The sequence below is a fragment of the Acomys minous genome, assembly GCF_964271855.1.
Source record: "Acomys minous genome assembly, chromosome: 14".
NCBI lineage: Eukaryota > Metazoa > Chordata > Mammalia > Rodentia > Muridae > Acomys > Acomys minous.
The window spans coordinates 3,413,166-3,427,708 of record NC_140496.1 but is presented as its reverse complement, the minus strand read 5'-3'; the positions used below and the strand labels follow the sequence as shown (position 1 = coordinate 3,427,708).

General features: G+C 52.5%; 1 protein-coding gene across 1 annotated transcript in view; it reads left to right on the top strand.

The window, feature by feature from the left end:
- Nucleotides 1–9,387, top strand: part of DISC1 (DISC1 scaffold protein) — a gene marked incomplete at its 3' end in the record, with an annotated part of 179,681 nt that extends 170,294 nt beyond the window's left edge. Inside the window, exons 13-14 of the mRNA XM_084756415.1 lie at nt 6–134; nt 9,262–9,387. Coding sequence (XP_084612541.1) covers nt 6–134; nt 9,262–9,387 — 255 coding nt within the window. The remainder of the gene's footprint in view (nt 1–5; nt 135–9,261) is intronic.
- Between the last annotated feature and the right edge of the window lie 5,156 nt (nt 9,388–14,543).

The window sequence follows — 14,543 nt, the reverse complement described above, 5'->3', positions numbered from 1 at the left end:
ACCAGGAATCTCTCGTTGTTTCTGCTGAAGTGGGAGAAAGATGTGAAGCCATAGGCCTGAGGCTCCTGCACCTGGAAGACCAGCTTTACAAGGCGAGCCACACGCAGGACGAGGCGCTCTTTCATATCCTTTCCGTCTTTCAGAAGTTACTTTGAAAAGAAAGTCTAAAAGCGCATAGCTCTTCCCCGTGCCTCCACAGACGGAGGTCGGCGGTGATGCTGTTATCTGTGAGCCGGCATGTCATGGGCCGGCGGGTCGTGGGCGGGCATGTCATGGGCTGGCATGTCTTGGATATGGGTTGACTATGGATGCAGCATTTGACCTCTAGTTGTTGTAAACTGTCCAATATTTTCAAGCATTAAACCCAGCCGGCTAAGTGTTAGTTAGCCACAGATTGCAGACCAAAGCAGAAATGGAGGCTTGGGCAGGTACGAAGATGGGTTTGTCTGGTCATAGCGAACAAACAGAAAGAACCAAAGCAATTTTACTGGCTTACCTCCTTAAGGGCCTTTTCGATGCCAAGTTCGGGAGCTGTCTTTGAAGCCCTTTGTCCTGCCTTCTGTGTCCCATAGACAGTGGGTTATAAAAAAAAAACTAGCACCACTGTGGGTCGCTTCCTCCTGGTGGCTCACACGCTCCTGGTTAAGTGTCACATAGGCCTTCTTGGTTCTGACAATCCTATTTTCTTGCACAGAGTTCGGTATCTTAGTGCCACATCTACAGACACCTACATCAAAGGTAGCTGCCCTGGTCAGGTGGTGAGAGGTCACCTCACATCCAAGGTCAAGAGCAGAGAAGCAATTTCAGCCGTACCGCTTACTTGCTTCCTCAGCTAGCTTTCTCCTCTCTTGCACAGCTCACAGGGTCTGGCCTAGGGAAAGCGCGACCCACAGTGGGCTGTGTTCTCCCGTTTCAATCAACACTCAAGACGGTCCCCACCACCAACCTGACATAGACAAGTCTTCAACTGAGGCTCCCTTCTCAGGTGACTCGAGGTCCCGGCAAGGTGTCAGTTAGAGTTAACCAGGATGGAAACCCCCCGGGGAAAGGTCTACTTCATCTACTGTGCGTCCTGCAGCTTCTCACTCACACCGCTGTAGCTACGGCTGCCTCCTCGTCTCCTACTCCGCTCAGTAACCTGACTCAACTGTCTGTGGGAACCGCAGGCACCTAGGTCTTTGCTTCTCGGTGCCTGACCTTTTAGAACCCGAGCTCCTGTTTTATTTATCTCCATGCATATAGTTAAGCAGCTCTGACCAGCCGGAGATTGGTCTTATTCAGAATCCAGATGTCTGGCTAGTCATGGTGTCGGCATAGCTCACGCTACCTTTACATGCCTGCCCTTGCTCACTAACTCAGCAGGCTGTGCCCTTGAATGGCTGCTGCCACCATTTCCACTTAAAAAAAAAACAAACAAACACTCTGCTCTGCACAGCTCCCTGCCTCTTCCACTCCAGGATGTAGCCTGCACAGCTGCCCCAGCACACAGGAGGAGGAAACATGTTAACAAATCCAGATATTTGAGCTCCTCTGCAGGACACAGTGCCTATGGGATAGGACAGTGGTGGTTGCCAGGCAGTGACACAGAGCCGAAGACTGAGGGGGGCCCCAAGCCTGCTGGGGTGGGGGATGCTTGGGACGGCTGAGTGGGACATGGCTCAGGATCCCGACTATGATGGTGGGAAGGCACGGTAGCTGGTGATGTCACCATGGTGGTGGTGGGAGCTTGTGGTGTGACTTCTTCCACCATTAGCGGCTCAGGAAGCAGAAGTCTCTGGCCAGGATTAGTCCCCTCAGGGTCCATCTCCAGGGGCCTGCTTACGCCAGTCAGGAGCCACACCCCACCAGACAGGACTACCAATGGTAGCGTAGACCAAGTGTTCAAGTACTTGAGTCTGTCCAGGACGGGTTGCCCTCCTGAAATAACATCCGCACCGCTGTCACACACGTTCACCCCAGCTTTCCTCTGACACCCAGGCAGTGTCCCTGTCACTGAGCGAGGAGAAGAACACACACAATGTGTCTTTAAACTCCACGAAGTAGCTCTCAGGTTTGAGTGTAACAACAGGGCCCAAGATAGGAAGCTGGTTCACCGTGCTTTGTGGCCTCCCTAACAAACAAAAGCTGTTGTTTCTAACTGGAATCTATCAAGGCATCCAAAGAGGCTGCAGGAATCCTCCAGCCAAACTCTGGCTGGTGTGTGTTTTCACTTGCGACCAAAGGCACAATGCTTGCTGAGTGTGGCTGAGGAAAAAAAGAAACTTGCAACCAGGAACACGGAAGAGCAGCACGCTGAGGGCGGTCTCTCGCTTGATTCCATTAAGCGCGCTCCCAGGACCCACTGTGCGCAAGCAGCACACTGGAGTGTGCTGATGTAAACCCACACGGGACACCTTTCGGGAGGATTGGAGCCCCAGAGGGCTGCCCAGTCTTCCTTACTGTCAGCCACACAGCTGCAGGAGCAAAGCAGGCGGTGTGCCGGTGTGTCATAGGCGGAGGGGGGGGGGTTGGGGACACGCAATATGGTGGGGGCTTCTAAGCCTTCTGACAGTTCTTACACAGTCTGTTGGTGTCAGCTACAGAAGCCTGCTGGGTGGGAGAGGAAGGCTGGGTTGGCAGATCTGAGGATGGTGGGAACAGATAGGCTGTCTCTTTGTCATCCTGGCAGGTTTCCTCCATTACAGGCATTGCGAACAGCCCAAAGCATCAGCCGAGGTGACCCTGAGCATCAGCACCGCTCTGCTAACTGGGAGAGCAGCCAGTGGGGAGGGACCCACGATGCCTCTGGGGATAGGACTGGGTTGTGGCTTCACAGCTAGGCATGCTGGGAGTTGTTAGCGGTGGTCTGAACCCACAGTGTGTTCTCACAGACTCTGGATTCTAATTAGCGGCTCCATTCCGAAAGCCCTCTTGGGTCTGTGTCACGGTTCCTCCACTGGAAAGCTTTTAGGCTCGGTGAATTCTTCAGCAGGATTTTTTTTTTCTTTCTCCTTTGACTTCCAAAGCTCCTGAGAGGAGGAGAGAAAGCACTCCCATATCCTGGCATCTTTCAAAGTCCCAGGCAGTTCTGCAGGCCTGTGCTGAGTCACGGATGAGCACGGACCAGGCAGGTTCTGTTTGCGTGGCATTTGCATCCCTGTCAGAGGCAGTCTCTCGGGAGCCCTCTCTCTCCTCACGGTGCTCAATTGATTCGTCTTGCTCGCCTTGATGGCATGCAGAGAGTAAATGTATCCAGGCTCATGCATAAACTCCACAGCCCCAAAGGGCTCCTGTCTGGTTCCACTTTCCTGTGTGGAGCCCGAAGAGGCTAAGGAAACAGAGCTGAGGGGGTGACTGCTCTGCCTCCTTGGAAACGTCCTTTTGCCTCTGAAACCAAAGGGCAGGAAGGGCCTCTGTGAAGTCTTCAGTAATTCATAGTGGGAGAGAAGAGAGCCTGGCAGGCTGCCCTCTGGGGCACTGCGCATGCCCAGCTGATGAAGGGTGGCATCCCTGATTCCTTCCGCCTCCTGCTGAGGTTTGGAGCAGACAGAGTGTGCTGCCCCTGGGTCTCAGTGTGGACTTAGAGTGAGATTGGTGTCACAATCTCTCCATGCAGGTAGCGGGTCCCTTTGCCACCAGCGGACAGAGGCTGCCCAGGTCTGTGCAGGTTCTTGGTGTCTGAGTCAAAGTACTGAAATTAGCGTACACAGGTTTGTGGAAGTAGCAAGCATTCTTCACAGAAGGGTGACAGCACAGGTCAGAAGACACACATTCAGGAATAACAGTGGGGCAACACAAGTGCAGGTGCTCAAGGGGCTGCTCGCCATCTCGGGGTTCCCTTTCAGGGAGCTCAAGAGGGCGATTTTGGTTTCTAAGAATGTAATTTGTGTAGTTTCCTCTATTTTAACGGGCATTTTAAGTTACATAACCGTTTCTCTTGTCCCTTCCCACAATGCATCTGATGTTCATCGTACGCATGCCAGATTATGCATAGGCATGAGATGGAAAATAGGGGGCTCTCCCTTGAAAGTTCATTTTGAGGACACAGTGTGTTTTATTGTACAGGCATCTAAAACAAGCCGAGGCCTCACCAGTACTCCTGCCCTCTTACTGCCTTAGTTGTTAAGGATTTCACTGTTGAGAGATGGGTGTGCCTGCAGCTGCATGCAGTGGAGGCTCTAGGTTGCTAGCAGATTGCTGGGTGCATTATTTGCAGAGATGCCTGTGCATTGCAGGCAAGAGTCCTAGGCTGCCAAGTGCATCGCTGAAAGAGAGCTGGGTGCACAGCCCAAGCCAAGTGGAGTCCCAGGTTGCTAAGTGATTCCCTATGCTTGCCTACTTCCTGGGTGGGGGACAGGGCTTTCCTCCTGACTGGCTCCCCCATACAGTTCAATTTTCTGCTGTAGTCCACAATAGCTACAGAGGATCATGTTGCCTTTAATCCCAGCTACGTGCGAGGGAGGGTGAGGCAGGAGGTTCTCAGGTTCAAGGCTCGCCTTGGCAGCTTTCTGAGCTCCTGTCTCAAAATAAGATATTAAAAGAGAGTTGGGGATGTAACTCCCTGGTAGAATGCTTGAATTCAAAGCCACGGGCTCAAGTCCCAGCACCTCCCTCCCTAAGAAGGCATAGCAGCAGTGAAAAGTAGACCAGTTCAGGGGACTTGAAGACCTGTATGTGCACAGTACATCTTTGACTGCACATGGAGGTCAGAGGTTGGTATCAGGTGTCTTTTTCAGTTGCTCTCAACTTTGTTTTTTAGGACAAGATCTCTCACTGATCCTGGGGATCTCCACTTCAGCTAGCTTGACTGGCCAACTAGTCTTAGGACTCAGTGTCTACCTCCCCAGCACTGGGGCGCCATATGCCTCCGTGCCTGGCTTCTTGCTAGGTGGTGCTAGGAACTTAGGCCTTCCTGCTTGCACAGCTGGTGTTTACCCTCTGGGGTGCCCTCCCAGCCCCAAAGACTTTTTACTAAACTATCAGAATGGCCACTAGAAAGCCTCACTGAAGGGAGAACCTTCTGTTCCTATCATAAGCGGCTTCTGGTCTTTGCCAATGGCGGCCTTCCCCATAGTGTGGCCTGACAACTGATTCCCCATGTTTTAAAGCTTCATGCTCGGTCACCAGCACAGATATTTCAACAAATTGCCCGCCTGCCTAATACATGGGTGGTGTAATCTGACGGGGTGAGGGTGGCCTGGGTGTCCCATCCTCTCCGTGTTATGATCATTAATATAATGCTTTTCTTAGATGCCCTGGATGCCTGTCGGTGCTCTGGGGGCCTCTGAACCCCACTGTTTAGATTCACGCAGCTCAGATCTCTAAGACTCACACCGCTCCTCGGGGCGTGTTCTTGCGTGGATGCAGTTAGCTCTGAAGCCAGGGCTGGATTTCTTCAGCACTTTGACAGAAACCAAGGTCACGCGTGTCTGTGGACTTCAGTTTTCAGCTTGTTGTGCTCCTGATGCAGAAACTGAATGGCAGCGCTACTCTACTGCTCGGCAGCCCGAAGATCTGGCCCAGAATGCTCAAGGTCCTGCGTTTGATCCCTAATGCACAGGTGGCTGTGATCCTAGCACACAGAGGCGGAAGTAGCCTCAGCCACAGTGTGAGCCTGAAGCCAGGGAAACAAGAGATCCTGTGCCAAAAGAAAAGAAGGAAGGAAGGAAAGGGGGAAGAGAAAGGAAGGGGAGGGAAGGAAAGGGAGGAAAGACAGGGAAAGAAGAGGAGGAGAAGGAGAAAGAGGAGGAGATAATCTTGTTAGATTATAAAGCTAATCTAATTTTGTTTCTGTATATGAATGAGACAGTGCACTGCTCTAGCCTCGGCCTCTGAATAGCAACTCTGCCCGTCTCTCATGCCTGGCTTCCTCGCTTCTCCTTTACTGTGTCCAAAGTTGAATCCTCAAGCTCTGCTTAGCGGTTTAACCCTGCGTTGCCCACAAGAGCCACGTGGCAAGAGACAGTCTCCAAACAGGGCAGCAGGCGAGCCGCGCACCCTCTTCCTGCACACACCTTCCTGGCAGGCTTTCTCAGCTCACCACACCTGTTTTCTCGGTTCTTTTTCCAGATCCACTATCAGGAAGATATTCTCGGTACCTTTTCCCCATTCAGAGTCTTGTAGCCTTCTCACCCTCACAGCCACTGCCCTGCGCCTTGTCCCTTGTTCGGTGTGCCTTGTCCCTCCAATGCATCCTCTGCAGGACAGCCAGAGCACTGAGCTAGGACTGGGCTGCCATCTCCCTGGAACGCTCAGCATGGCCGACAGGCAATTCGCACACCTCCACATTTGCTCTCTGCTCCCCTCACGGGAATTTAGACCCCACCAAGAGCCAATTGTGGCCTGCTGGGCTGGGTGACTCCCTAGACCCAGTAGAGGCAAAGCAACAGCCAACGTTTTGAATGAGAGGAGAGAGAGTTTCTGTCTGTATATCCCCCTCCCCCAAGTGCAGAGGGAGGAGCAGGAGTGAGTGCTTCCTCAGGAGCCAGGATGGATTTGAAAGTGAAAGTGAGGCAGGCACATGGAGCACTGAGAGGCATAGGGGGATGCAAACGAGCATCACCCTCCTAGGGCCACTTTCTACAAGATCCCACCGAGGTGTCCTCCTGAAATATTCTTAGCCATACATGGCTTATCTCTGAAATATTTCTTCCAAAATTATTTCATGGAACTGCCCCATACACACCAAATGTTCTACACACCCCCACCACCCCCGCACACAAGGTAAGGGTAAGGGTGTGACATTTTATAAATATGAACATGATTTTTATTTAAGATTTGGGTTATGTTCTTGTGTGTATGTGTCTGTCTGTGTGTGTATGTATCTGTATGTCTGTGTCTGTGTCCATCTGTGTATGTATATGTGTCTGTTTTGTGTGTGTATGTGCATGCACGTGCGTGTGTGCACATGTGTATGGGTATGTGCACATGAGTGCAGCTACCTATAGAGGTCAGAAAAGGGTGGCAGAGCCCTGTATCTGGAGCTACATAGTCTTTTGCAAGAGCAGCAAATGCTTTTAGCTTCTGGGCTATCTCTCCAGCCCCATGAATGTGATTTTCCTGGATTAGGGATTCTTATGCCAAAGGCTTTATAATTGAGGTTTTTAGCCATTGTGCTGGGAAGTGGCCATAAACCTCATGGTGCCTCACAAAAGGTGCGCGGGCACGGCGCGCGCGCGCACACACACACACACACACACACACACACACACACACACACACACACACACACCCTTAGGCCCTGCCTCTGTGACTAAGCTGTGAGAGTCTATATTTTACAGATGGGACAATTAAATGCACATGATGTGATTTTCCCAGCTTCCCAGGGGACTTGCATTCTCGGATCTCGTCTTACTGACTCTTTGGTGCAGTAATGGAAATTGTTATGTGTGAAACTGATGTGTTAATTTAATTTTATAATTTAGTCTTTTCCTCTGGTGACTTTTCTCTGTCTTTAGCCTTTTTAGCTTTCTCTGTGGTCCCGATGCTTTCTGATGCTTTCTGAGCATCCCCCTTTCTGGCCCCATCTTCATTAGCAGAGTAGAGCGAGTGCCTTGTAAGCCCAGAACAGAGTTAAAGGTGACTGGATCCCAGGACACTGTCAGGATCCACAGACCACCAAGCACTCTGCTCACCTCTTACAAGAGACCAGACCTTGACGGATTGCAGCTTGGTGTTCAGTCTGGGGCACAAGCTTGCATAAAGTCATGTGACCCCCCACCCCCACCAGATTGGCAGAGCCTTCCAGGGGTCTGGAGGGAGGGAGGAAAGCAACACTTCTTACAACAAAACCTGCAGCCATTTCAGTGGGTCCCTTCCCCTCCTGCTCTGCCTGTGCAGCCCGTATTCCCTTCAAGTTCAAGCACAGATAGCGGACCATCCCGGGAGCATATGTACATGACACAAACGGTGAAATCTGCTGAAACTTCCAGAAGATTAGAAAGTGCCTGAACTTTGCAGGGTGGATTGGCATGTCTGCTTGGGAAAGGTCATTTGCATAATTCCCCAAATCCTCTGGAGCTTTCTATTCTAAAACATTGGGAGAATTTTTATTGGTTATACCCTAAGGACGTGACTTTCTCCCTGGGTTGACACTGAACCTGAGGAGACCAGCAGTGCAGTGTCTGTGGCCTGTGGCCTGTGGCCTGTTGGGCCTCTGCACTGTCCCCAAACTCAGCTTCTTCCATGTCTGACCTCATGGTGGCTTGATCTCACCTGAAGACAGAAACATAGTTAGGCGCTCGCAACTTGTCCCTAGTGGATGAGGCCGAATTCCTTTGCTGCTCAACCCAACTCTTAGAGTTCTGACAGTGGCCCAGAAGGAGGGACAGATGGACCAGGCCGTGCAGGGACCAGAGGCTACTGTTGGTCAAGTGTTCCGTTTCAATGCCTAGAGACCTGATTTCCTGGGAAAGCCCTTATCCGTCCTGTGTTATCATTTACTGAGCTCTCTGTGACTCACTAGTTTTCCTTTTAGAAGAAACTGCTTTACAGGTTAGGAAATTAATATTAGCCCATGTATTCAAGAAGAAACCAATCTACCAACCCAGGCAGAGGTGAGTCGCTCACTAGACGCTGGAAAAATGGCGCAGGCAAGAGCCCAGGGCGGGGTAGAGTCCAAAGTTACCCATTCGGAAGAACCAGGGCCATAAAAGGCTTTGCCCCAGGGACTAGAGTGACCCTCGTGAGCAGGGGCCGCAGTTGTCCCCGACACTGAACTGGCTGGTTCCTAGTGTCAGGAGTGCCCTCTGTGCACATGATGAGCTTTGAGGGTTCATTCCCCTTAAAGTGACCCCTATTGTTGGGTTTCATGAGGGCACCCTGATCTCAAGCTCCCCGCTTCCCACAGTCAGAGCTCTTGACTTGATGGTTGCTGTCAGAGCTCTTGACGTGACGGTTACTGTCAGAGCTCTTGCCGTGACGGTTGCCCACCACAGCACAGGGGCCCAGCAGCACTGTGGCCACCCTGTCACCTGTCACTGGGAGTCTGAGTTGGACATCTATCTCAGCCTGGCAGCTGAGTCTTTCTTCAAAGTTTGAAAACCAAAATCTGAGCATTAATAACCTTGGACCTGCCAGAAGTCATGGTGGTTCTCAAAAGAGAAGATATAAAGTTTCCATCAATATTTAATTGCTAGAGTTTGGGAAGAGCATGGAGCTGTGACTCAGTGCCCGTGTCCACCTGCTGTCTGCAGGCTGGCTTCCTCTCACGGCCCTGCGGGGGCTGCGGAGAGCCGGGCCTCCTCTATGTGTGCTCCTTAACAACATCCACAGTCTCTCCAGGGGGAGCTCCAGATGGTGAAGGAAACACTGCAGGCCATGATCCTGCAGCTCCAGCCAACAAGGGAGGCGGGAGAAGAGGCCGCAGCTCCCCACTGGACAGCTGGCGTTCAAGAAGCCGAGGCCTGAGGTGTGAGCATGGGGTGGGAGCAGAGGAAAGGGTGAGCCACGTGGCATCCACATGGAGCCGGGGCTGGGAAGGAGACAGGCCACGTGCTGTTGGTACAGAGTCTGGGGCCGTGGAGATGGGCCACCACGTTATCAGTATTACTCTGGCACAGCTACTCCCCCTGCACCCACCCATGTGTCTGGACCAGTTCCGGAACACAGAGCCTTGCTGTCCTCCTGTGGGAAAGTAGCCCACGCTTTACCGTGGACTGTGGTGGAAAGTGGTTTGATACTGGATTGCCTCATGTCTCCTGGTTGCCTCATGTCAGACGGGAGCGTCCAGCCCAGGAGCCGGTCGCCATTCCATCTTGACCCCAACTGGGTAAACGTTCCTGGAATCTGTCTCTTTTCTTACCGCCATTTTTGCTTTCTTCTGCAGCCTGGTCTTCCTCCATCCAAAACCAAGCCTGAGATGGCCACTGCACCTGTGGTTTCTTTTTACAAGCGCGCACCATCTCCTCCAGCCCACGAGCCTCAGAGTCTGTGCAGATCTTTAGCTCACCAAGCCACCTCCCCTAGGGCTCAGTTCAGCCTCGGGAGATGTCCACATGGTGCCTTCACAGTGCCTGAGTGTGGGGTAGCCTCGCCAAAAGCCTACAGAGCAATGCCGCAGTTCGCTGAGGCAACGCGGACCAGGCAGCTCGCTCCTCCATAAAGGTGTGTTGCAGCAGCTTCCTGTGGATTGCTCCTTGGGGGACAACTGAGACTCCTGCTGAGGCAGCTGCAGGCAGGCTGCGCCAAGTGGGCTCAAAAGGTGTGGAAAAACTAACAGGACAAAGCAACTTGGTAGGAAGGAAGGAAGGACAGATGGACGGATGGAAGGTTGGGTTTATTTTCGCTCACGGTTTGAAGCTCAGCCCATCACTGTGTGAAGCGCATGGTGGCAGAAGCACGAGGCAGCTATTCACACTGCGTCCGCAGCCAGGAAGCAGAGAGATCAATCCTGCTTTAATCTCCTCTTTTTGGTTCACGACAAAACTCTCAGCCCATGTGAGGATGCCATCCACACTTACCATGGGTTTCCCCCTCAGACAAATCTTCCTGGAAATGCCTTTATGGACATACTCGCAGTTTTGCGTTCTAGGTGATGCTGGTGATGACGATGAACTACCACAGGAGTGCCTCAGAGACACAAGTCTGTGTGGTGAGAGCCTGGCGTAACTCCTGCTATAGAGCCACAGGTCAGCCCAGATAGCCGCCCCGTAAGACGGCCGGCATGACAAAGTCTGCTGGCTTCCATCCAGCCCTAACATTCCCAAACCTGCTCATCCTCCCAGTCTCGGGGTGCACTATACTGCACCCTGGGGTAACGCCAATGCCCTGTGTCTTGGAGACCAAGCCCAGCACCCTCGCCTCTCCAGCTTAGCATAGTCTGATGCGTCTGCCCATGAAGACTCTCTAGGGTGCTATCTGCTCACGTTTGTTTGTGGGGACAGGAACAGATGCACTCCCGCCTCCCTCTGAGCCCGTGGGTCCACAGCTTTTGAGTCCCCCTAATCACCTGCCGCTTCTCCAAGCCTACCGTGCTGAGGACCACTTTGCTCTTAGCTGAAGAGAACCCTGGTCACTCAGCGACTCCCTGCAGCGTCATCTGAACAAGCGTGAAGACACGGTTTGCATATTTGAAAAAGAAGTACGGTTAGTTTGTTCCCAGACTTGATGTTTTGATAAAGAAACAAATTTCTTGAATCATTATTAATTGTGCCGCTTTAAGTCTGGTTGAACCAGTCACACGGCACGTGGGGCGCCCAAACCCTTGGCATAGTTCTAGAAAAGCAAACTTGAAGCCAGGATCACCCTCTGTTACCAAGAACGTTCTTAACTTTGACACTTTGAAAAGCAGATCCCCGGGCTGAGTCGCCTGACTGCCCCTGCTAGCCTGACTGCCCCTGCTAGCCTGGGTGCCCCTGCTAGCCTAGGTGCCCCTGCTAGCCTGGGTGCCCCTGCTAGCCTGACTGCCCCTGCTAGCCTGACTGCCCCTGCTAGCCTAGGTGCCCCTGCTAGCCTGACTGCCCCTGCTAGCCTGACTGCCCCTGCTAGCCTGACTGCCCCTGCTAGCCTGGGTGCCCCTGCTAGCCTGACTGCCCCTGCTAGCCTGACTGCCCCTGCTAGCCTGACTGCCCCTGCTAGCCTAGGTGCCCCTGCTAGCCTGACTGCCCCTGCTAGCCTGACTGCCCCTGCTAGCCTGACTGCCCCTGCTAGCCTGGGTGCCCCTGCTAGCCTGGGTGCCCCTGCTAGCCTGGGTGCCCCGCTAGCCTGGGTGCTGTGCATTATTCTGATATCACTGTAGCGGAAAGGGGAGTCCCACATCTCCAGCAAGGCCCCCTATATAGTCTGGCTCTGATTGGCTACAATAACCCCAGACTCTATCCACTGTCCTGACTCAGCCTTTCCCTGTCACCCCAAAAAATACTCCAGGAGCTGCCACTCACAGCCTCCTGCTGGACGGGTCATGAAGCATTTGAAAGCTTAAGGAGCTGATAACTGACGGGGGTCCTTGGTACAAGGGGAGGGGCAGCTGAGACTCCTGGGCAACCACTGGTGTTGGTGTCTGGGCAGGTAAATGACACTTCAGTCATGTGTTGTCCCACACCTCCTGTCATCCTCTGGTCTTAGAGTGCCACCCAGGTTCAGTGTTGGAAGCTGGTGTCTCCTGTGACCACACCATCTTCTCCAGGACTTGTGGGCCCACAACTATAGGACAGGACAGGTTTTTACAGGGCCACATAAAAGTGCCCAAAGGGAGGCCGGGCCTTGAGTTTAGACTGTTATGAGATGGTCAAGGCCCCAGCACAGGTGAATGTCGCAAGGGGCAGCTTATCCCTTTTGTAACAAATGGATAACAATGTCACTCTTCTCTATGACAACAGTGCACATATATGCACATCTATGGATATGGCATATTTCCCTTAACTGTTCATACGTTGATGGACTGACTCCATATATGAGGAGCAGTGTCTGGCTTCACTGTGATGGTCGGCAAGGAAGTGGTACCTACCACTGCAAAGCTGGACCTCCGAGGTCACCAGCTTGAGCATCTTCATTACCTCATCATCCCCAGGTCCAGACCCTGAAACCCCACAGCACTGATCATCCCCCGGATCAGGTTAACGTGTCACAATAGGTTCCAGTCTTGCTTTCCTCAGGGATGAGGCTGGCCCCACCTAAGGCTCGGAGCTGGCTTCAAAGGAGGGTCTTGGGGGGACCCTGATCACCACAGGCAGCTGCCCCTAACTACCTAACCACCACAGGCAGCTGCTCCTAACCACCGTCCTCTCTAAAGTGCCTTCGGTGTCCTCTCTGCGTTTTGAGCCTTGAGATACATTCACCAGCTAAAATCCAGGCCTGCCCTGTGAATTCTGCCTGAGAGTCGCTGAGCTCAGAGCAACTCAGAGTCCCCACACCTCCAGCAATCCCCCTATGTAGCCTGGCTCTCCCCACTGTCCTGTCCCAGCCTTTCCCAGTCACCCCAAAGATGACTCCAGGAGCTGCCACTCAGACAGCCTCGTACTGGGCAGAGTTTCTGGAAGCTTTCTATGTTACCCGTGTTTCTCAAACATGCTCATCTACTGTGGCCAACATGGACGTGTCCTCCTGCTGGGGACAAAAGCAACCACACGGACATTGGCTGGCACACTCTTGTGTACAGGGTGGACCTGTATTTTTAATACCGCCACTTTATTTGATCGTTGAGTTTTGCCCATGTAAGTTATTGTTTTATTAAGTGTCCTGCTTGTTAAGTGAAATAAGATCGGATACCGAGCCATGGCGCTCCTTGGGGTCATTTTGTATTCTGAGTGCAGAAGATAGAAGTGGGTCAGATTGGTTGGCCTCCCCAATCTGGGACAAGATATTAATTAACTGTGTGTTTACTTACACGGACCCAAGGATTTGCAATAAAGCTACATCGTAAAATTATGTGTGTATGTGTGTGTGTGTGTGTGTGTTTATATGTTCAGATGCCAACAAATCAGAAAAACCTGACCTAGACTCCTTGACTGAGCTAAAAAAAGAAAAAAGTGGCCTCAGCATGTGGGGATAAGATGTGAGCCCAGTGATTACCAGAGGAAGAAGCAGGCTGGGTCGCTTAAATGTGAGAGATGCCTGAGGGTTGGGACAGGGGAGGAAGAGATGTGAGCTTGGAAACACTGTAAGTGGCTTTAGCTCAAGAGGGAGGATGGGAAAACATTGCCCTTAGCTGGCCAGAGTGAACTATCCAAGTGAGGGACTCATCAGAGATGGTAAGAGAGTAGCAACGAAACAGGAAGTGTGGAAACATGGGACAAGGTAGAGGGGACCTGTGGCCCCATGCTCTGGATGTGGAAGCATTGGCTATGTATGTGTGTGTGCACAAGTGTGTGTATGTAAGCGTGTGTATGCATATGCACATGCGTGTACATGCACGCGTGTATATGTGAGCATGTGCGTGTGCGTGTGTGTGGGGGGGTGGAGAGAGAGCGAAGAGAGCACCAAGTCTTGAATGGCAGGCCTATAAAGATGAGGGACACTAGATGTGTCGGGACACCGAGGCGCTTTCTGTCTTCCTATTCAGAGCCACGCACACAGCCAGGGATCAGTCACTTCTGGCTGTGCTTTGAGACGTCCTGCCATGCACACTTTCCTACTTTAGAACGGAGATTATGACCCACACAGAGGACGGCCCAGAAAACTCCTCAGCGGTGCTGCTTGGCTTTTGTCAACTGGACGCAACCTAGAGAAGGAGGAAGCTCAGTCAACATTGGCCTGCGGTGCATTTTCTTGAGTGATGACCGACGTGGGAGGAGCCAGCTCTTGTGCCTGCGCTGCCCTTGGGCTGTATAAGAAAAGAGGCTGAGCACGAGCCAAGCAGAACTCCATGGTTCTCTTCCATTTCTGCCTCAAGCCCCTGCCCCGTCCCTCAGTGAAGCCGCGTGACCTGTGTAAGCCACAAGCCCTTCCTTCCCAAGCGCCTTCGGCCGTGATCTCTATCTCAGTGTAGAAACCCTAAGACACCGAGCGCCCTCACATACAGCTCCAGGGCAGACGCCTGACTGACTGTGTGACTGGGATGAGCCCAGGGCTGCTCATTCCTCACTCTGTGGAAGCATGGAGTGCCGACTTCCGGAACTCTTGCTTTA